Source organism: Geotrypetes seraphini, chromosome 14 (genome assembly GCF_902459505.1).
Source record: "Geotrypetes seraphini chromosome 14, aGeoSer1.1, whole genome shotgun sequence".
NCBI lineage: Eukaryota > Metazoa > Chordata > Amphibia > Gymnophiona > Dermophiidae > Geotrypetes > Geotrypetes seraphini.
In genome coordinates, this window is record NC_047097.1 from 75,959,138 (window position 1) to 75,984,043 (window position 24,906).

At 37.5% G+C, this 24,906-nt stretch overlaps 1 protein-coding gene across 4 annotated transcripts in view; it reads right to left on the bottom strand.

Annotated features, from left to right (window-relative positions):
• CTDSPL2 (CTD small phosphatase like 2) overlaps nt 1–24,906 on the bottom strand; it is a 202,553-nt gene that overhangs the window by 151,453 nt on the left and 26,194 nt on the right. For all 4 annotated transcript variants that reach the window (XM_033920362.1, XM_033920361.1, XM_033920364.1 and 1 more), the window contains 4 exons: nt 13,994–14,191; nt 4,408–4,546; nt 3,834–3,983; nt 42–257 (listed from right to left, as the gene is read on the bottom strand). In XM_033920362.1, the coding sequence (XP_033776253.1) occupies nt 42–257; nt 3,834–3,983; nt 4,408–4,546; nt 13,994–14,179 (691 nt within the window). In that variant the 5' untranslated portion in view covers nt 14,180–14,191. The remainder of the gene's footprint in view (nt 1–41; nt 258–3,833; nt 3,984–4,407; nt 4,547–13,993; nt 14,192–24,906) is intronic.

Below are 24,906 nucleotides of genomic sequence, written 5' to 3' on the forward strand. Positions count from 1 at the left end.
AAGAATAAGAACTTTCCTTAAGAATGTTATGTACATCTCACCTGTGAGCAGTGGAAGATCACGACCAGGTGCCTCCTCCACTTCCTCTAAACCATTATTGATTGAAGGTCGGATCTGTGCTACTTGGCTGGAGTAACTCGCCCCATTGGTTGACGTTGCTGTTGCAGTAGTGATCTCATCTACTTGTTCCATATCAAGCTGTTTGACTATTTCTTCTGCCTCCACAGCTTGCCCTGGTGAATCAGATCCAGATGTCCCTAAAATTACATTCCAGCAAATTCATCATCACTTACTGTAGTTGGCCAAACATCTGTATTGCTAGCAAACAAGCAGTGAGGCAAGTTTGACCTAAAACCATTGCACAAATGGAGAAACAAATGCAAAGGCGTCACACGCTGCCTTAGCCTAAGATCTCAGATTACTTAAATGGAGCTCCTACATATCATGCTTGCTTTGTAATTATGCAAGATTTTAAATGTTGCTTCTTAATACTGATCTTCAAATTACACGCTGTGCAACCCCATGGATTAAATAGTAACATTAACTGGTTTTATTTTTTTTCTGCTAAACATGTTTTAACTTTTATTTTTTTTTTTTTTTTGCAGCATATAACTTTTTATAAAAAGCAAGGCTGGTACAAGGAATAGTTGCTCAAAGACATTCTTCTAATAACACTAGGCTTGCCTTGCATATGTTGAATTTATCAAAAGCTTTAAATGATCCAGCTTTTTCTGTATCCCTTGATGCAGAGAAGGCCTTTGATCGTGTTGAATGGACCTTCATGTATCAAGCGTTGGAATGGTTTGGTATTGGTTCAGGATTTATACAAATGATTCAAACATTGTATAGCTCCCCTGTTGCTAAATTGTATATTAATAATAATTTCTCAGATGGCTTTAGGTTGCAGAGGGGGTCTCCTCTGCTTTTTGATATTGTATTGGAACCCCTGTTTCTAGCTATTCAGCAAGCAGATGAGATTCAGGGTATTTCTCGTAGAGATCGGGAATATAAGGTCTCGGCTTACGCAGATGATATATTGCTCTATTTGAGAAACCCTGAGACAACCATTCCTTGCTTATAAAAAGAGGATGGTACAAAATCGAATAGTACAATCTCTAAAACACAGATAACAATGCGAGATACAATTTTATCCATATATATAATCTTTACCAACAATCCAGCCTCTCTACTAATTCTCATGTAGTCTCTTCCAATAATAATAACCCTCCCCACTCTCCCTACCCAATACAAACCATAGTTCAAATATCCAGTTCCCCCCTCCCCTTCTCAATAAAGATCTAATTTCAGGGAAAGAACAGTCCAGGTATGCAAGGAAGCTATATAAGAGGTTCTGCGTTTGGCCACATATAATTCCATTTTCCCCAACATAGATAATTTCACTCTCCAATCATTCACTGTAGGGACTGATGTCTTTTTCCAATGAGTTGCAATAAGACATTTACCAGCAGCTAAGCCCCACCGCATTAATTTGGTCTGCCAATTGGTCTCACATATATCAGTCAATCCCAATAGGCTGCTTTATGGAGTTTGGGATAAGGCAACAAAGTTTACGTCATCTGTGTCCAAAAGGGGACCAGGCTCGCACACTCCCACTATATATATAGAAAGGAACCCTTTGCACCTTGGCAACGCCAACATTGATCAGAGGATTGGGGATACATCTTATGAAGTTTCTCAGGAATATAATACCAACGACTCAAGATTTTATAGGTGTTTTCTTAGATCAAAACACAAGAAGAAGCCCAGGCCACCTCTTTACAAATAATGTCCCACTTTTTACTAGTAAATATACAATGTAGATCCCTTTCCCATTGAGTACAAAAAACAAACTTGGGCACTACACGGCCCTTCAGATAATGATATATAACTGAAATGGGCCTGGATACACTCTGTAATGTCCCCCATAGTTGTTCTAGCTGTTCACTTTCTATAGGAGATTCCTTATCCCATCCCCTGGTGCGGATAAATTGTCGTACTTGGAGGTAGGCAAGATAGTCCCCAGGCTGTACTCCATAAGAGCATTGCAAATCCTCAAAGGAGATCAATCTCCCCCCCGAGGTCAGATCACGAAATTTAATTAAATCCATGGAATCCCATCTTTTAAAAATAAGATTAGAGGTACCCACTAAAAATTGAGGTTCATCTCTGAGACCTGATAAGGTCGAGACGAACAACCCCCGATTACACTCATGGCGTAATCTTCCCCAAATCTTAATCAAATGTAATATATAGGGATTGGATGTGTCGCGAGCCCACTGCCTTACTGTGGAAGATGACCATAAGCGAGTCTGCAATCAACAATGTGGAACAAAAGATTGTTCCAACATCACCCCCCATTTATGTGACTCAACTTCCCATTCTAAAATCATCTTCAACTGTGATGCTTGATAGTACCAATAAAGATTAGGGACCCCTCTACCTCCCTGATCTCCATCCACCCACATCACAGTCTGAGAGATGAGTGGCGTTTTATTTTGCCATATAAATCTCCGAAATTCCGCTTGCCACAGTTTAAGCTTCCGATGAGGAATCGGGATGGGTAAAGTTTGAAACAAAAATAGTAGGCGTGGAAGCACATTCATTTTAAGGACTGTAATGCGCCCCCCCCCCCCATGATAACCAAAGGCCATGCCATCGTCGAAGATCAGCTCTGATTTTCTGAATAGCTGGTCCATAATTGGCATCAAATAACCCACTGGGATCAACAGAAAGATAAATACCCAAATATTTAATGCTCTTACTCGCCCATTTAAATGGAAACTGTCTTTGAAGAACATAGACCATATTCCCCTCTACAAAGAGATTTCATATTTCAGTCTTATCCAGATTTATTTTAAAGCCTGAGACTCTCCCATACCCTTCAATAACATCTAACACCACTGGTATTGATTTATCAGGATTCACCATATACAATAGAATGTCATCCGCAAATAGAGCTATGCGATGTTCTATACCATCCACCACTATCCCCTGCAATTGGAAATGATTCCGGATCAAAATCGCTAATGGCTCAATCGAGAGCGCAAATAGCAGAGGGAAAAGGGGACACCCCTGACGAGTTCCCTGTGCAATATGGAAGAAATCCGTGTATAACTGGTTGATTTGAGCTCTATTTGATCCAACTGAGCGACTGGTTTTATTTTTATTAATCTTCATCATTAGAGTTGTCCTGAATTTTGATCAGCTGATTGTATTAGACGTTTGATCAGTTTCCCTCTACCCTGATTGGCCAGTTCTTTCATCCATGTGACGGATCATGTGTTCTATCACCTGACCAGCTTGGATGTAGTTTAAGTACCACACTAGTGCTGTTGAAAGTGTGGTAGAAAGCAGGAGTTTGACTCTGCAAATTGTGAGCAAAGGAAAGCAGTAATTCCTTTTTTCTGCAGCAAGTAATTGAGCATGTTTTGATTATACTCTTGTATTATTGCAGGATAGTCTGGGGCATTGGTGTCACAGCCCTGAAGCAGTGTCTTAAAAGCCACGAAACGATGGTCGGCCTGGCTTTCTCTTAACTACGTTTTTTGCTCTAGTTATTGTTGAATATTTTTAAGCTTCCACCTGCCAGCAATTAGTTTTATGCGAAAAGTTTTTTGCCAGAGAAGCTAGGGTGGAAGAAAGTAGGTACACCTCTCTGTGAGTCTGAGGCTTTTATTTCGCTTTAAATCACTTTTTCTGGCGCTGGTATGTGCTATTTTTCATGGAGTGATTTTTGTAGTATTATAGATTCCCTCCATTCCTCCTTTCTTCTTTTTTGTGCTTCTTAATACTGTGCCTATTTTATCTTATTTTCAGAATTCTTTTACACGTACCATTTTTATTTGCTGGTGAGAAGAAGCTGAAGACAGGAGAAAATATAGTCCCCAGCAACGTAGTCCTTGGAGGGCTGACAGCACCAGTAGCATCTTCTGCTTTTCCATTTTCTTTCACATGCTGGATAGTGACATCATAGTTTCCAGCTTCTGCAAAGCACAGAAACCATTGGTATGATTTAAAGTCTACTTTCTTTTTCCTATCCAAGTGAAAAACATTAAACATGGAGAAACATATTTTCAGCTTCTTTTCAATTTTAACCGGATGGCATACAACCACTGAGTAAGCACTAATCAATTTTAACATGAAACAAACATTTACAGGGATATATGGAAGCAGTTTCACACATTTTTGCAAGGTTTCATACTTGCTGCAGCGCACTACAGTACCAAAATTAAATTATACTTTCATACTTGAATGATAGGTTCAGGCTACTTCAGATACACTAAGCAAATTCCATCCCCAAGATGAAATCTCTAAAGTAGATCAAGAAAATGTAGAAACAAGCAAATTTACTATAATGACCCTCCGTTCCCCTCACAATATTAACCTATGAATCTAATATTTACAAACCTCCATTGACCTGACTTTTCTGTCGTACTCGGGAGATTGCTTTAGTCGATTTATCTCCTGTTCGATGTGTAGATGTGATCAGATTGTTGTCTAGATCATGTTCTGTCCTACTCCTCTTTGCCGGGTTTTCTCTTTCTTCCTTAACACAGCATGGGAATGGAAAGAAAATCCTGAGCAATACCTTTTTATCACCATCAGTTTCTATGCAAGCACTATACAATTTTGAATTACCATTTTCCTAACAAGAACCCTTTCAAACTGGACCTAAAGAGGTGAAACGGGGTAGCCTGTTTCAAACATATTAAGTGTCAAATTGATATAACATTTCTTTATAGTGATTGGTTTTTGTGAATTTATTATACAAATGAGGTTTTATTCCTGAAGTCTGTAATTAAATACTGAAGCATTAGCAATTTCATAATTTGTGTAACTAACACAAAATTTTGACTTCAAAATCCCATCAATTTTTTTTTTTTTTTATATTTATATATTTATTGAAATTTTCAATATATTACAAGAAATAAACATTCTTGCTAAGGAAATACAGCCAAAATAAATGGTAACACATCATATCAGATTATATGAAGATGAAAATAAAATTCTTGCTTCCTTAGACCACTAAATGTTGGGGAGTAATGGCAATTATTATTAAGAAGTTAAACAAAAAGGAAAAAGAACCAATCAATGAAAGGCTATAACATACTCTGCATTATAATAATAATTCCCTGCTAAACACCAGCAATTTTCTTAAGCTCCAGAAATGATTTTAGCTGCTCTGGCTGAAAAAAAATATATTTAACCTGAGCAAATTTTACTACACATTTACAAGGGTACGCCAGTAAAAAAGACCCCCCAAGTGCCCTGGTCTCCTGTCGCAAAGACAAATATTGTTTCCTCTTTTCCTGGGTAACCTTAGTTACATCCAGGAATACCCATATCTTTTTACCATGAAACAGTTCTTTTGATAAACGGAAATAAAGTTTCATAAAGGAATCCAAATCTTGTTGAAATATAAATGAAATCAGAAGTGTCACTCTCAATGAAGAGTCAGATATTGACTCTTCCAAATTATCTGATATATTGTTAATATCCAAATGCGGTGTATCTGGTTTAATTCCCTCCATTGATTCCAGAGCTCTGGTGGATTGTGGAAGATAATATATTTTATTTAATGGAGGAATATGGTCTGGTGAATATTTTAAAACTTCCAACAAATATCTTTTAAACATCTCATATGCAGAAATCCCGGGTACTTTGGGGAAATTCAAAATTCTAGCATTAAGTCTGCGATTGAAATTCTTAATATTGGGGGGGCGTGGTTTGGAGCGCGCACGAAATGGCGGCTTAACCGCGGCGCTCTGCGTATCCAGGCAACAGACGGAAAAAAAATAAAACTTTCACTTTGTCGGATCGAAATAAAAATAACATAAAACAACGTCGGAAATGGCAAGCATGAAGCAGGGAAAATCTGAAAAGCCTTCAACATCGGGTATATCTGCAAAAAGAACAAAAGTAACTCCCCTGTCACCATCGAATGTGCCGTTCCCGATGGAAGCTGAAGAGCTTGCTGAAAAGTCCGATATTATGACAGAGCTATTTAAAATAAAACTGATGCTGACTGAAAACTCTAATAAAATCTCTGAAGTTAAAGAAGAACTTCTTAACATGAAACAAGAGATTCAAACCGAAAGACAGAGAATGGCAGTGATGGAAGAAAAAATGGAGCAATTTGAATCCTTCACACAAGAATATGATAAAGATAAAAAAGAAGTAGCAGCTTTAAAAAATCAATTGGTGGATATGGAAAACCGAGGAAAAAGAAAGAACATCAGAATTTTAGGTCTGGCTGAAAATATTGAAGGGGGAGATCCTGTACAATTCTTGGAAAATCTTTTACCTAAACTGCTACAGCTCAATTCAAAATGGCCGTTAGAAATTGAAAGAGCCCACAGAATCCCCACAAGAAAGCCAGTAAACCAGGCTGCTCCAAGACCTTTGATATTCAAGGTATTAAGGTACCAACATGCTCAGGAAATATTAAAATTGGCAAAAGCAAATAAAAACTTAAATTATAAAGGATCAAAACTGATATTAGTTCCTGACTTTGCTAAATATACTGCAAACATAAGAAAACAATTCCTCACATTTAGACAGCAGTTAAAAGAAAAAGGCTACATATATGGAATATATTATCCGTCCACTATGAGAATATCCAGTGGAAATAAATCCATATATTTTCAAGATCCTGCAAAACTAAAAGAATTTTTGACACAAGAAGAACCTATGTTTACATAAAAAACAGAATAAAAGGAACAATTCAGCTGAAGAAAGAAGATGGAAAAAAAAGAGGGAAAAAAATAAAAGAAGATTATTAATAAAAAAAAAAAAAAAAATAAGACATAAAAATATTTACTAACTAAAAAGATAATTTATTGATATATTGGATGCAATAATATAAAATGATTTTATCACATTAATTGTTAATAAAATATTTGCATCCACATACATTAATACTAATGGAAAAAAAAAAAAAATTTTAATTATTAAAATATAAATTAATTATAAAATTAAATTATTTATATAAAATATATATTTTAATCAGAATAGAGTTTATTCAATTATTTAAGCATATTAACTTATTATGATTAATGAACAATGAAAATGATTTACAATGAAGTTATTATTAATATTATTGAAAGAAATATTTGTTATATTGAGAATAAGACTTAAAAATGAAATATATTAATTTATTATAAAAACAATATTTTAATTCTATGTAAGAAGATTGCAATTTTATGAAATATATATAAGATAAGAATTTGATTTATTGAAGGGATTTATTAATGAAATAGGTCAACATTATAAAATTTATATTTTATTCAATTATTTAGTCATATTAACTTATTATGAAAAAATAAGGTATTGATTAATTGATTGGTAGATAATTAATAAAATAGGAATTCATTATAAAATTTATTTACTGATATAAAATGTATATTTTATTCAAGTATTCATTCAAATTAATTCATTATGAAGATGATCTATGAAAATGATTGAAATGCATTTATTATTAAGATTAATATTTTTATAAAAATGGGTATATTTAATTTAAATGATGATTAATAGATATATAGAAAATAAGAGCTATATTTGTAATATGTTTATTTATTAAGAGTATTATATTACATGTATGCATGATATTGAATTTAATTTTATGAATCACTATATATATAATTCTTAGTAATTTTATAAAATTTTATAGATTAAATGGATATAATTTTCAATTATATAAGGGTGGAAGTATAAAGAATGTATTGAATATAGAGATATGTTTTTAAATAATATAATGAATTATTAGTTGCCTGGTGATGGAGATTTAGGTTTTGCAAGACCAATGCGTGTTCCAGATCAGAATATGATAATGGGTGGGAGGGGAGGGAAAATAATAGGGGGGATAGGGGATAAATTTTTATTGAATGTGCTAGGATCTAATCTTGTAAATTATCATAGAATATTGGTTAAAACATAATTATTAATTAGATGGATATAAAAATGTTTTCGCTGAATGTCAATGGTTTAAATCATCCTATTAAGAAGAAGAAATTATTATCGTTCCTTAAAAATCAAAATGCGGACATTTATTTTATTCAAGAGACACATCTTTCGGAAATTGAATCAAAAAAATTATCTGGAGGATGGATTTCTAAATGTTTATTTGCACCGGCTTTAAAGAAAAAAGCTGGAGTGGCTGTTCTGATAAACAAAAAATGTAATGCAGATTTTAAATTAATTAATTATGATCCCTTAGGTAGATGGGTACATATCGAAATGGTTATGGGAAATACAACCCTGAATTTATTCAATTTATATGCTCCTAAGACGAATCAAATTGAGTTTTTTAAACAAATTCAACAATTACTTTTACCACTGGCTACATCTAATTTAATAGTAGCAGGGGATTTCAATGCTGTAATGGATCCGATTTTGGATAAAAAACCAAGTAAAGTTATGAAATCATTAGGCTTAGATAATTTGATACTATCTTGTGATTTAGTAGATATATGGCGAATTCTTCATTTTAATGAACAGGAATTTTCTTTTTGTTCTCAGGTCCATAAATCCTTTTCACGAATTGATTATATATTTGTTTCTAATAATATAGCGCAGCGTGTATTAAAAGCAGTAATTGATCCCATTATAATTTCAGATCATGCTGGTGTGTGGATTAACCTTCAAAATTATGATGTTGAAAACTTTGATTTAATTTGGAGATTTAATAATGATTTACTAGCGGATTCAAAATTTCTTGAGGATTTTAAAATAAAAATGCAAGAATTCTTTCAAATTAATGAATCAGATACAATTAATGCTGAGATCTTATGGGATGCTTTTAAAGCAACTATGAGAGGAAATATTATTTCATATTCAACATTTATTAATAAACAAAAAAAAAAACAATTTCTTGAGATGGGAAAGCAAATTAAATTATTAGAAAATAAATTAATTGAGAAATGGGAAAATAATACATTACAAGAATTATTAAAATTAAAAGTTAAATATAATGAGATTTCTTCTCAAATTGTGAGGAAAGACATTTTCAATAAACAAGTACAATATTATGGAAATTCAAATAAAGCGGGGAAATTATTAGCAAATTATCTTAAAGTAAAGAAAAGAAAATCTAAGATTATTGCAATTAAAGATACACAAGGTAACACACATACCAACACAAAAGATATTATAACACAATTTCTTGATTTTTACAAAGAATTATACACTTCTAATTCTTATAAAAATAAAGAACAAGACGGATTAACTTTTTTAAATTCATTTATTGGACCTAATATTCCAGATCATATAAAAGGAAGTTTAGAAGAACCTATATCTTTAAAAGAGTTAGAAACAGCATTGAAGTCTCTTAGAGTTGGATCCGCTCCAGGTGGAGATGGGTATACTGTTGAATTTTATAAATTTTTTCAAAATATCATATTACCACATTTGTTAAATTTGTATCAATATCAAATAAAGAATGAAAATATTTCTGGTACTATGGCAGAATCGATAATTATAGTCTTACCAAAACCAAACAAAGATCCTACTCTGGTTTCAAATTACAGGCCTATTTCATTATTGAATGTGGATAATAAATTAATGGCTAAAGTATTAGCATTAAGATTGGCAAAAGCTCTTCCTTACATTATTGATGTACATCAAACAGGATTTATTGCTAAAAGACATTCATCAAATAATACTAGATTAGCATTCCACTCATTAAATTTAGCAAAAAATATAAATGATCCAGCTTTTTTAATATCTTTAGATGCAGAAAAAGCCTTTGATAGAGTGGAATGGAATTTTATATACCAAGCTTTACAATGGTTTGGTATAGGATCCGGTTTTATTAAAATGATTCAGACATTGTATAGCTCTCCTGGAGCAAGATTATATATTAACAATAATTTATCAAATAGATTTAACTTGCATAGGGGAGTTAGACAAGGATGCCCTCTGTCTCCTTTACTTTTTGATATTGTCCTAGAACCTTTATTAATTGCAATAAACAAAACTAAGGAGATAAAGGGAATATCATTTAACAGTTTTGAATTTAAATTATCTGCATATGCAGATGATATATTATTATATTTAAGAGAACCGGAAACTACTATTCCATGTATACTTAATTTAATAGAAAAATATGGTACTTTTTCTGGATATAAAATTAATTGGAACAAATCTGAAATTCTCCCAATTAATGTTCATTGTACTAAAGGAATATTTGATCCATATTCATTTATTTGGAAAGAAGATGGAATTAAATACTTAGGAATTATGATCAAAAATACAATTGAAGATACAGTCAAAGAGAATGAAAAACTTTTATTAAAAAAAATAACAGAAATGTGTGAGCAATGGAATCCGTTACATCTTTCTTGGTGGGGAAGAATTCAAACAATTAAAATGATGGTATTGCCTGTGGTATGTTACCAAATGAGTATGATTCCAATATTTTTTCAGGGGTCTTTTTATAAAAAACTTAACAATATTCTTACAAAATTTGTTTGGTGTGGGAAAAGACCAAGAATCGCTTTAATATCATTACAAAGACCAATTATGGAAGGGGGGGTAAATTTTCCAAATTTTTATAGGTATCATCAAGCCTATATTTTAAGACAGGGTATGTATTGGATCCTCCCAGATCTTTTAGAAAATGTACCAGATTGGCTGTATTTAGAATGGCGGCTCCTGTTCCCTTTATATCCAGAACAGTTAATAACTATAACAATGCCTAAAAGATACAAAGACCACAGAATTTTATTTGATACTTGGAAAACATTGAGATACATCAGTAATCTGTCACCAGAACCTATTGCTAAATCTCTAAATCAATCAATATGGGTAAACTCCAGGATCAGAATTGGCGGATTTAAAATCGTCTGGAAACAATGGATAAATGCAGGAATACGAACATTGAATGATGTCATTTCAGAAGGTTCACTGCTTAGTTTTTCACAATTGCAAAATAAATTTGGATTAAATAAAACACAATATTTTAAATGGATGCAGTTGAAGCAGGCCATTCAGGTAGGGTTCCCTGAATGGAAAAATCTTAATAATCAATATAGTCTACAGGTTCTATGTTTCCAGACGGATTTTTTGGGTCACCAAGCCGCAAAATGGTACAAATTGATATACGGATTTTTAAATAAAAAAAAGAAAACAGGTCTTAGGGATATTTGGAGTATTGAGATTGGTCAGACAATTTCTGAGTCTCAATGGCCACGATTTTGGTCCTGGAGATTAAGATCTACAAGGTCAGCATCTATGAATCAAACATGGTTGTTCTTATTACATAGAGTGTTCTGGACCCCAACGCGCCTGCAAAAGATAGATAGTACTAGATCTAATAGATGCTGGCATTGTAAATTGGAAGTAGGGACGTTAGATCATTTAATTTTTTTTTGTCCCTGTGTAAACGCATTTTGGAATTCAATTTGGCCCCAAATTAATAAGTTACTAGAAAATTATGTTGGACTCTCATATGACACCATATTATTTGGCACTGCAATGAGAACTAAGAGTCCAATTTCAGCAAATAATAACAAGCTATTATTAATATTGACAGGAGTCGCCATGCAACAAATTACTCAAAACTGGAAAGATTACACCAAATTAAATTATACGTTTTGGTGGAATTCTGTCTGTCATATTTATAAAATGGAAAAAATATTAGCGTTACAACAAGGGAATCTTCTTAATTTCAAGAAAATTTGGCAACCATTGACCAATTATTCTAATGATTAGATTTCTTAGCACATTGATAAAAATTTTATATGAATGGGGTGGGATTTGATTAATAATTGGAAAAATGTTATATAAAAAAGGGATGGGAAATATATTTATATGTTAATGTATAATCTTTATCATAATATATTTTAAAACATATGACTTATTAATGATAGTATACTATATATGTAATAATTAATTATATTTAATATGATTCAGATGCTGTAAGAATGGAAAATCTATAAATAAAAATTAAAAAAAAAAAAAAGAAATTCTCAATATTTTCTATTTTTCTTTGAAGCATAGTATTGTCTTTAATCGCAGCTACTTTGAAAGCTTGCAAAACTTGAACTTCTGATTGTACTTTTGTTATGGAATTTTTCATTTCAATATTAGAATGTTCCAAGGTTCTTGATATATCATCGATTTTACCAGCCAAGGTTTTTACCTCTTCTGATGTCTTTGAAGCAGCCTCTGATGTTTTGGCTGCAGCTTTATCCAATTTCTGGAGCATTTGCCAAATTGCTACTAGAGTCACCGCATTACTGGGGTTTTCCTCCTCAATGTTGACATCCATCGGCACAAACTCGTCTGCCCCTGCCGCTTCCTCCACCGGAACTCCAGGCGCGTCCCTAGCAACACTAGCTGTTCCCGCCTCCAGGGCATTCGAGTTCGCCGGACAAGGAGGTGGCTCTGCTTGCGGTGGCGAAAGTGAGATCTCATGCCCCAGTGAGGTAAGGCCTTCTTTACCTTTCCCCAGCGCGGGGCTTAATTCGCCAGGTCCAATGCAGATACCAGCAATAACTGCTCAATCGTCTGCTGTCTGGAAGGAGGTACCGGCGTCGAGGAAGAAGGCGCCTTAACCAACCCTTTTCTGTTGATATAACGAGATCTCAGGTAAGGGAACTCTTAGAAAGGCTTACCTGAGATCTCGTTATAGCAACAGGGAATTACTGATCGAAGAACAGGAAAGTAAAGTGGAGGAAGATCGCCTCATATGTGTATTGCCTTTTTCAGGGGCTACAAAGTTGCTCATTGAAATCATGAGGAAACATTGGCACATATTGAGGTTACATAAATGTTTGCACGAGTTCCCCATGATAGCTTTCCAGCGGGGTAGAACCATTGGACAGATGTTAAATTTTAAAAAATATCATGAATATGAGAAAACTGAAGTTGGACGTCATCAAGCTTGTGGGAAATGCCAGTGGTGTAAGAACACAATAGAGGGGGATTGTTGGGAGGTTCCGGGCAAACATAAAAAGATAGTATCTAGAGCCATCACCGACTGCAACAGTAGGTGTGTGGTTTACATAATTGTATGTCCCTGTGATTTATTGTACGTAGGGAGAACCAATAGGCCAGTTAAAGTTCGGTTAAACGAGCATAAGTCCCGTATACTGAATAGAAAAAAATGAAGCCCCAATGGTTCAACATATGATATATAAGAATCACGAAGTATCTGAATTGAGGTGGAGAGTGATTGACAGCATGAGTGAAGGGAGGGTGGGAGGAAACAGTGAGGCAGCTTTGAATGTGAAAGAACAACGGTGGATTCACCGGCTTAACACAGTGCACCCTGGGGGTTTAAATATGGAAATAGAATGGCAAACGCTATTTTGATCTGGCCCGGGGGGGGGTTTGGGGCTGTTCCCCTTTAATCTGGAACACAAGTCCAAATCTAGAACACAAGTCGATAGGTTGAGCAGAGAACGTGAGGGGGTTGGTTTTTACGTAACAAGCCCTTTAAATAAAGCTATTGAAGATGCCGCCGCCATCTTTGCAATTTAAATTTAGAGCGGGGTGGATGTTAGCGGTTTGGTAAGTAGTTATGGTTGAAAGTTTTGGTATGTGATTTCAGAGTAGGAAAATAGTATTGTACATTAATATTGATAACGTATTTGTTTTACACACAGTATGGATCCCTGACGAAGCGGATGCGAAACATGTCGGGTCCTACCGCTGTACTAACAAAAAAGATAAGTACATACTTAAGTTTAGGAAAAACGAAAAAGTGCTAAAAAAAAGTTTGTATTGGTAAAATTAGTAAGGACCAGTGAGGAGAATTACACCTGAGAAGCTCCCCGTTTTAAAACATGAAAATAACGGTTGGAGGAGGGTGTTTCTGAGGTCCAAAAGAAAGTAAAAAAAAGCATAATATAAATGTCTGAAATGAACTGACATATTAGTGAATGGAAGAAGCATAAACTTGGAAGCGTTATAGAAGTATTGCATATAATATATATACAGTGTTGTGTACATCTAGCAATGCTACAGAAATGAGTAGTAGTAAAGTTTCTACCTTGGGTGTGCTTCCTTTAATGAATTTTTTGATTGATGAGAGTAATCCTGTTTCATTCTTCTGAAGCTTTTCTTCTTCACCCAGTGAGACCACTTCAGTGTCCGAGAGTTTCCGCTTCACCCTCACAGCACGGAGGCTGAGAGATGGGCCAGACTGTTGAGAAGCTTTTCGCGTTCTCAGCCTCATGTTTTATGTTGTCTACCACAAGGAAAACCAGAGAAATATAAATGTTTAGTATATGTTTGCCATATCTTCTTAAAGTTATAGCTAGCATCCTACTGTACCTAAGCAGAAAATGACACAGAGACAAATTTGACCCCGTCCCCATAGGCACTGTCTGTGTCCCATTCCTGTAAGCTCTATCAACTGCACAAGCCTTGAACACTTATGATTTTAAAGTGTTTGAGGCTTGCAGGAATGGGGCAGGGACGGGAAAACGAGTTCCTGCGGGGATGGGGGAAGATTTGTCCCCATGTCATTCTCTACTACACCATCATCAGAAGCTCAAAGAAGTTTAGCACTATTTCATTTGATAAAATTTTTGACTACATTCAAACATAACACCCTTTTCTTCTGGAGATTCTTTCATGAAAAACTGAAATATACAGAGCTCACATAATTTTATTTTTATCATACATGGGTCAGTCCATTTCAACTGTACAAGTGGTCCCCACCTTACCATCTCCAATTTCAATGAAACTTGGCACATAGGTGCTCTGGCTTGAAAAACTAAGCCCTGCAAAGTTTCAACCTCAAAAACATATAGTAAGAGGTGCCTAAGTAGAGGCTCTAAAACTTTTGTGCGTGTCGTACAAAACAAATGGGCAACGTCAAGGACCTCCTGTACACAGAATATTGCTAACATCAGCCTGAAATTTAATCTACATATGTACAACTTTTTATACTTAATAAGCTTTTAGTTTCAAAAGTCTAGGCTAAGTGCTCTTCTCATGTTTTGATGCCAAAGTTGGCCAAAAACTCAATTCGCTAATTTTTGGCTTCATCTTTGGGGTATCAAAAAACAATCACAAACCTCAGAAGTCAAAAATGTGTTAACTAAATAGGGGAAAAGACCTCAAATGCCCCATTCCCAAAGCTTAGTTCAAGGACACCATGGGGACAAGGGGTATTATAATGTACCTGCCTAATTTTCAAGATCCTACATGGCATTCTTCCTCCCCTAATCCCACTATCCTGGAATTCTTCAAGACCTGACATTACCAGATCCGCCCACATACTCAAACTATATTTCCCCTCTTTAAAAGGTGTCATGTATGCAAGTAAATTAGGGAAATCCCTTTTCTTCAAATTCACTGAGCTTTGGAATAACCTCCCTGCCCCGCTGCGAAACATAGGCTCATTCCAATTATTCTGAAAGCATCTGAAAACCTGGCTTTTCTCCAAAACGTAAAGCTATCTATTTAAAATGTAAAGCTAGCTATGTATGACCTGCCAGCTGGCTGTAATTCGGAAATCTAATGCCGTGACCTTAATTAATTTTGTTATTTCTAATTGGAAGTTTATTTCTTTTCTTGATCTTTATTTTTTTGTGGACTAAATAAGATATAGTTAATGTTTCCTTTATAATTCTTATTGAATATAATTTCTGGATCTGTAGCATCATGTAAAGCAATGCTTGTATTTAAAATTGAAAATCTTATAAATAAATAATAAAAAAAAAAAAGTAAAGCTAGCTATCCTCTTCATAACCTCTAATTTCTTATTATGTCCTTTCCTCATTTATTGAATTACCTGTAAATCGTGCCAAGCTCTATCTTTATGGAGATGAAGCAGTATACAAACTTAAGGTTTAGTTTAGTTTATCATTGGTCTTAAAAACCCTTATGAATCTAATGAAAGTGCAAAAAAGCAATGTTACTTACCGTAACAGTTGTTATCCAGGGACAGCAGGCAGCTATTCTCACTAATGGGTGGCGTGATCCAACGGAGCCCCGATGCAGACGCCTCACAAGCATTTTTGCTTGATGAAACTCAAAGTTTTGAGTCGCCCGCACCGCGCATACGCGAGTGCCTTCCCGCCCAGACCAGGGCGCGTCTCCTCAGTTCAGATAGTTAGCAGAGAAGCCAACCCAGGGGAGGTGGGTGGGACGTGAGAATACCTGCCTGCTGTCCCTGGATAACTACTGTTACGGTAAGTAACATTGCTTTATCCCAGGACAAGCAGGCAGGTATTCTCACTAATGGGTGACCTCCGAGCTAACCACAATGGGATGATGGGAGAGTTGGCAACTTAGGAGAATAAATTTTGTAATACTGTTTGGCCAAACTGTCCATCCCGTCTGGAGAAAGTATCCAGACAATAATAAGAAGTGAAGGTGTGAACTGAGGACCAAGTGGCGGCCTTACAAATCTCCTCAATCGGGGTCGATCTGAGGAAGGCTACAGAGGCTGCCATTGCTCTGACCTTGTGGGATGTGACTTTACTGTGAAGGGGTAATCCAGCCTGGGCATAGCAGAAGGAGATACAAGCCGCCATCCAGTTATAGATGGTGCGCTTAGAGATGGGACGTCCCAACTTGTTTGGATCAAAGGAGATGAAAAGTTGAGAAGTAGTTCTGTGTGGCTTGGTGCATTCCAGGTAGAAAGCCAAAGCACGTTTACAGTCCAGAGTATGAAGAGCTGATTCTCCAGGATGAGAATGATGCTTTGGTAAAAACACAGGGAGAACAATGGATTGATTCAGATGAAATTCCGAGACCACTTTGGGGAGGAATTTTGGATGAGTGCGAAGGACCACCTTGTCATGGTGGAATACTGTGAAAGGTGGATCCGCCACCAATGCTTGAAGCTCACTAACTCGACGAGCAGAGGTGAGGCCAATAAGGAACACCACTTTCCAAGTGAGATACTTCATATGAGCCTTGTGAAGAGGTTCAAATGGAGGTTTCATGAGCTGATAAAGGACAACATTGAGGTCCCAAACCACTGGAGGCGGTTTGAGGGGAGGATTGACATGGAAAAGTCCTTTCATGAATCTGGAAACCACCGGATGAGCAGAGAGGGGTTTCCCTTGGAGAGGCTGATGGAAAGCAGCAATTGCACTAAGATGGACTCGTATCGATGTAGACTTGAGGCCAGAATGAGAGAGGTGCAAGAGATAATCCAAAACAAGGAGGAGTGTTGGGCTCATGATGATGAGAAAAACACAAAGCAGAGAATCTAGCCCACTTCTGGTGGTAGCATAGTCTAGTAGCAGGCTTCCTTGAAGCTTCCAGGACCTCTCTCACTGGTTGAGAAAACTGGAGAGGGGTTACATTGAGAGGAACCAAGTTGTCAGGTGTAGAGACTGCAGGTTGGGATGAAGTAGAGATCCCTGCTGCTGCGTTAGCAGTGATGGAACCACTGGTAGAGGGAAGGGCTCCCTGCTGCTGAGTTGAAGTAGAAGGGAGTACCAAGGTTGTCTGGGCCACCGTGGAGCAATCAGGATCATGGTGGCATGGTCTGACTTGAGTTTGACTAGAGTCTTCTGGATGAGAAGTCGTTGTTGGATTTGCCGGTTCTTCAATGTGCGCCTTTTAAGAGAAGCGCCAACAGGTGCAAGAGGAGGCGTTGTGATCCAGACCCAGGCACTGAAGGCACCAGTTGTGGAGGTCGGTCAAAGAGATGGGCCGTGCACACCGCTGACACTTCTTGAAACCTGGCTGCGGGGGCATGAAGGTGAACACGGCCTCCACTAAATCGAAGGCGGAGGCTTTGATTGTGCCAACAGGCCCTGCCGGGGTGAGGCGAAGAAAAGATCAAAAAAGAAATAATTTTTTTTTTTTAACACGAAACGAAAAGAAAAGGAGGAAGAAAAAACTTCCAGACAGAAAAAAGCGCGAGCGGGAAGGCAAGAAGGATTTTCAACAGCCGTTGAAAAAAACGCGTCTTCTTAGCTCCGCGGAATCTAAGAAACTGGGGACCGCGCGCCTCCGTCGGGCAGGAAGGCACTCGCGCGTGCGCGGTGCGGCCTACTGGAACTTTCAAAGTTCTTAGAGTGCAATTGCTCTAAAATTGTCCGTACCGGGGCTCCATCGGTGCCGTCACCCATCAGTTAAGAATATGCTGCCTGCTTGTCCTGGGATAAAAGGTGGATCTGTGAATGGAGACAAAAAAAAGGAAAGATGCCGGAGGGAAGGGAAACAGAAGGGGAGGACAGAGATTGCAGATGGATGGTTAGCACGGAGAAAGAAGGAGACTCTGGCAAGCAAGTTATCAGAAGACAACCAGAGCCTGGGATCAACAAGATTTGAATAATGACCAGACAACAAAAGGTAGAAAAAATAATTTTATTTTCTGTTTTGTGATTGCAATATGTCAGAATTGAAACATGTATCCTGCCAGGCTGGTGTTAGACCACAAATGTGAGCTAGGATTTAACAGAGAGAGGAAAAGTCCTTTTTGTTTCTTTATTTTGTGTACACCACAGCGCCAGTGTGTTTAGAAGGCAAAGGGGGTGAAGAAGCTATAAAATAAATCCACCAGGATGTTTGGAAAAAAAAAAAAACCCCAAAAAAACAACACCCAATTGGGCAGGAAAATCAAATAGAATACCCAATAGGCTGAATCGAATCAAATGTTTTTTTCCTAAATCGGGCACCACTACCCCCGACCACTGGCGAATCCATATATTTTTAAATTGAACACTCTAAATCCAGACGGACTCAACAGTGAATTAGAATGACAAGCTTTTTTGTAAATCTTGTTTCTTTTTTGTATATTTTGTTTTTTTATTTAGTTTCGTGTTTTAGTTTTTCAATATACTTGATAGTACGTCGAACTCAGCTGTTTTTACGTCATTCCCTTTTTGCTGGATGATATTATCTTTGTAAATTCAGTGGCGTCTCTTTTCTAACCACCACACTAACGAAGCAGTTTTTCCAACTAACAAGCAGAGATTTTGAAATTATGATATGACAGGTACGTTTTTTGCTTTGAATTCTAAAGTTATGTATTAGAATAGCACATTATATGCACTTTGTTTTAAATAATTGTGTATTAAGCATTATTTATTTTGTCTTTTTTACGTTTTAGAACTAAATGGTTTGCTACCACTTTGCCTGATACCTTTGGCGTTTTGAAGTGTTAGAATCCTCAGTTTCGGGTTCCTTGACAAAGTTTTTCGAAACATGATCCATGTCGGAACCTTCTCACTTTTCAGAAGCTAAGTGATAGTTTTTTTCTATACCATTACTGAAAAAATGAACAAATGAACTTATATGAAAAGCTATAATATTATTCCTTGCACAGTGATTGGGCGGTGGGTTTGGCAATAAGAGCTTAGGCTCTTGGCTAGATTACACCTTTCTGAGTGCATGGGAATTCCACAGGATATATAAATAAGTTGATATATTTGTATTACCTCATGAGATTAGTCTTTTCTTTTCACATTACGATTATTTTTACTAATCTCTCATCTAAAACAGTATTTGAAGCTTCCCTACACAACCTTATTTTTTGACTACACCTCAACTTCCCTGCCACCTCAGATCATGACCACGAGACCCCTCAGGGAAATCATGGAAGACGCGCGGTGCGGTTCCAATCCCGGCATACCTCCTCAGAACCGCAACAGCCTGCGCTCTATCCCTTTGCGGACAAACCAGGGGAGAGATGGCTCCCGAACCTGGAGACCCAAATCAATCGGCAGGCTGTCCAGAAGGCTTACTGCAGTTTCAGGCTTACAGAGCACCCTCAAGAAGCAGACAAACTTTAAAATGTCAGCGATCTCCCGCCGAAGGATCACTCACAGAGTTGATCCGCAGCACGTGGGCAAACCCGCGGAAAAATTTTTTTTTAAAAACCTAGGAATTGAAAACAAATCACGAGCAGAATTAACTGAAATGAAACCAAGCAGTGAAGCTGCAGGAACAAACTGAGCAAGACAGGAAGCTCCCGGGCAGGTAGCCCAGAGGGGAGGGATCATCTTTTAGTTGTCCTGCAGCTGAAGCTAATAAAAGATACACAAGAACATTCAATTATTGTATTTTTCGCTCCATAAGACGTACTTTTTCCCCACCCAAAAGTGGGTGGAAATCTTAGTGCGTTTTATGAAGTTAAGATGCAAAATTTGTATCCCCTGTACAATTTAAAAACACCCCCCTCCCCCCCCCCCCCCGGGGCCAGGCAGTAACGCGGAAAGCTCGCGCCTGACCTCCGCGCTCCTGACTCGTGCGCCTGCTGCCCGGAAATAGTATGGAGTTGTCGAGGGAGGGAAGAATTAAAAAAGGTATGGGGTTTTGGAAAAAAAAAAAAAAAAAGGTACACGGGGGGTATGATTAAAAAGGTACAGGGAGGGTATGATTAAGAAAAGGACTGGGGTGATGATTAAAAAAGGCACTGGGGGGTACGTGGGGGGGATGATTTAAAGTACATGGGAGGTATTGGGGAATGATTTAAGGTACTGGGGGGTACATGGGGTTATGGGGCCTGCCTGCCTGCCACTAGGCCTGCCTGCTCTGTGCCCTGGCCCGGCCTACCACTAGACCACCAGAGGAGGGGGGGGGGAACAGGGGACAGAGCCTGGCAGGGAGGGAGGAGAGGGTGCACAGCCTGGCAGGGAGAATTTGGTTCAGAATGTTTTTTTTCTTGTTTTCCTCCTCTAAATCTAGGGTGCGTCTTATGGTCAGGTGCATCTTATGGAGCAAAAAATAAGATACTTCATCCCATGAACTTTACTATACCAGAAGAAATTAACAATAAACTTAACAAGATTAGCTCTTGGCTTTGACAAAACAAGCTTTCCCTAAATCCAAGGGCTTTTTTTTCTTCTTTTCCAAAAGTAACTTTGAACCATCCAATTAGTATCGATTCCTGCCCTATCCAACTTGACAATAAAATCAAACTACTAGGAGTTATTATTGACGAAGATCTTAACTTTCATCATCAAATCAGCAGTGTCACTCAGAAGTGTTTTTACAAATTAAGCCTTATCCACTCTATCCTTTCCCTATTACATAGAAACATAGATGACGGCAGAAAAGGGCTACAGCCCATCAAGTCTGCCCACTCTGCTTAACCACCCCCTGTCTATGCCCTAATGACCCAATTTCCTTATCTTGACCCTCGTAGGGATCCCACATGGGTATCTCATTTATTCTTAAAGTCTGGCATGCTGTCTGCCTTGATCACCTGCACTGGAAGCTTGTTCCAATGATCAACCACTCTCTCTGTGAAGAAATACTTTCTGGTGTCGTCATGAAATTTTCCGCCCCTGAGTTTGAGCGGGTGCCCTCTTGTCGCCGAGGGTCCCTTGAGAGAGAAAATATCATCTTCCACTTCGACACGTGAGGTACTTAAATGTTTCAATCATGTCTCCCCTCTCCCTACGTTCCTCGAGAGTGTAGAGCTGCAATTTGTTCAGTCTCTCTTCGTACGAGAGACCCTTGAGCCCCGAGATCATCCTGGTGGCCGTCCGCTGAACCGATTCAATTCTGCGCACATCTTTACTGTAATGTGGCCTCCAGAATTGCACACAGTACTCCAGATGAGGTCTCACCATGGCCCTGTACAACGGCATTATGACTTCAGGCTTTCGGCTGATGAAACTTCTATTGATACAACCCAATATCTGCCTTGCCTTAGATGAAGCCTTCTCCACTTGATTGGCAGTTTTCATGTCTGCACTGATGATTACTCCTAAATCTCGTTCTGCTGAAGTTCTAGTTAAAGTTTCTCCGTTCAAAAAGTACGTCCTGGGATCCAAGATGGCCGCGAGCCGATGAGAGTGAGGGAGACGCCGCCAGAGATTCTAACGAAACAACGTTTACTTATTGCTTTACCGATGCCGAAAAGGAGAGGGAAAGGTGCTTCTGGAGCCTCGAGGCGCCCGGAGACTCCTCTTCAGATGTCCATGGAGGATTTCTTGCGGCGTCTAAACCAAGAGGCAGCAGTTGCATCGGGGAGTCACCCGCTGGAATTGCCGGGAAGGAGTGAGGTTGCGGCAAGCTTCCCTGGGCTAGAGTCAACTCTGAGCCCCGACGCTAGAACTCCGCCCCCTCAGCCGCAGTGTGCTAGCTCTCCACGGGAGAGTAGTCAGTCCGAGGAGGCAGACTTCGTTTCCCGGGAGGCTGAAATGGGCGAAGCACTGGAGGAAGATGAGACTGCGGTGAGAACAACGAGGGGACATGAAATGGAGCAAGGTTTCCAGAGAGAGAAGACTGTCATTGCTGTGGAAGTTGGGACAATGCAAGCAAGTATATTCTCTGTTCCTAAACCCATGAATGTTACCCTAGACTCTTTTTGGGACTTGGTAATTACTCTGGGACAAACATTGTCACCACAAATTAAAGCACTAGAAGACAAATTCTTAGAACAAAGAAATGAAATAAATGGACTTAAACAGGAAAATACACTGATGAAAAATAATGTGGAAAAAATAGATAAAAAGATAAGTGAAGTAAATCAAGTCCAAACGACACTGATTAAAGACAATCTCAACCTTAGGAGAAAGGTGGAAATGATGGAAAATAATATGCGGTTGAATAATCTTAGATTTTTGAACTTCCCAAAGATCCCTTCTTTATCAGCAAAAGAAGTTTTGAAAAAGTACTTTTGTGAGGTTCTTAATGTTCCTAATGATGCTTTTTCTCCTTTCTCTAAAATATATTATTTGCCAACATCCAAAAATTTGCAAGAACAATATCAATTAGAACAACAAGGTCAGGGTGAACAAATGGACATAACATCATTATTGGAATCTTCAATGAGGGAGGTAGCTATCCCAGCTACCCTATTGGCTACGGTGGTTTTATCACCAGATAAAAATTGGATATTACAGCTTTATTTTAAGAATAGACATAAAGAATTTCTTGGATATAAAGTTCAAATATTTCCGGACGTGACAAGGGAATCTCAGAAACGAAGGACGGAATTTTTGCTTCTTAAGCCTGGGGTTGCTGCAATGGGGGCATCATTTCTTTTACGATATCCTTGCAAATGCATTGTAAAGTATAAATCTTGCAATTATATTTTCTTTGAACCCTCGCAGCTGACAGGATTTCTCTCCAGGAGGGGCCTTGAAGGGGATTAAGAAAATCTTAATGCATGAATTTACTCTTGGTCCATTCTCATCTGACCGCCTAATTTGTAATTTGAATTTTTCTTTTAAATAGTTTCTCACTCAGGAACATCTTGGATCTCAAATTTTGGGACTTTAATTTTGATTGAGTAAATAGTAATTTTAATAATAATAATAATAATAATAATAATAACTTTATTCTTATATACCGCCAACAATCTTGCGACTTCTAGGCAGTTTACAATAAAGAGAAACTGTACATACAGCGAATTACAGGGTACAGCAGTGTACATCTGATAATGGGAACCTTAATGATAATAACAACAGTTCGTATGCTACAGGGCCTTGAAGTGCCATGCGGCTTACAAAGAATTAGAAAAATTCCATAAATTGATTGGGCTATTCATAGTTTGTGATTGGGGTTAACGGTTTACAAATTCAGTTTTGGGGATGATATTGCAAAGGGGCTATTGTCCTGGTTCATTACCTAGGTGTTTCGAGTACAGGTACGTTTTTAGGTGTTTCCTAAATTCTCCATAGTCGTTTGTGTGAGTAATTAGTTTTTCTAAGTCTTTGCCCCATAAGGCTGCTTGATATGATAGAAGTTGTTGGTGGTATCTCTTATATTTGCATCCTCTAGCCGGTGGGGAGACGAACTTCAGGTGTGTACTTCTCTCATGTCTGTTGGATGGGAATGAGAAGAGGTCTGTTATATAAATGTTACTTTATTTGTTTTATGTTATGTTGACTTAATCATATTCTGTACAAGAAGTTTATTCTTGATAATATATTCAAAATATAAATAAAGAATTAAAAAAAAAAAAAAAAAAAAGTACGTCCTGCATGGATTTCCGCTTCCGAGGTGAATGACCTTACATTTCTTAGCATTGAAGCCTAGCTGCCAGGTTGAGGATCAACTTTCCGATGTAAGCAGGTCCTGCGCCATATAATTCTGTAAACTGCATTCACTTACTATATTACATAGTTTGGCCCCCTACCCCTCCATCAACATCTTGATTCATTCCTTTGTTATCTCCAACATTGACTATTGCAATGCCTTGTATCAAGGCATTACACAAAATGAAATTCGCCGGATTCAACTATTGCAAAACAGTATAGTCAAACTCATCTTCAAAGCTAAAAAATTTGACCATGTGACCCCCCCTCTTGTTCAAAGCCCACTGGCTACCCGTTTTTCATCATATCACCTACAAAACAATTCTGTTAACATTTAAAACCAAACTGTCCAATTCACCTGCATTCATTGATAAACTTCTTATTCCATATGCTCCTACCCAGAATCTGCGTTCTATTACTCAAAATCTACTTTCAGTCCTGTCTATTTGTGAACTATTTCTTGACACAACCCATAAAACTATCTTCTCAGTCACTGCCCCTACTCTATAGAACACCCTTCCATCGGATCTTAGGCTAGAAACATCCTTTGAAAAGTTCAAATCTAAACTAAAAACATTCCTCTTTAAAGATGCCTACTCATTCTGACTTTCTTCCTTTCAATAAGAGCCTTAACAGCTTTTATGCAGTTGGCATTACAGAACTGAAATGCTTCTTTTGAAGTGACCCCTACACTATCCTAGTGTACTAAGCCCCTACCTCTCTTCCTTCCCTTTTATGATTTTATTTTCTCATTGTAATTAATTTCTTACCATTTCTTACTTTGGTACCAGTAAGTCTGCATGTTTTGTCGCCCCCCTCTATTTTTTTTTATTTTTAATTTAATTTTTAATAATATTTGATAATTGTAAACTGTTCAGGTATGTTTTTGATAAACGGTATATCAAACAATAAAAAAACTTGGAAACTCGGGGGGCGGCGGCAGATCGGGAGGAGAGGAGGAATCGGCAGCGAACCGGCAGGGGAGCAGGAATCGGCG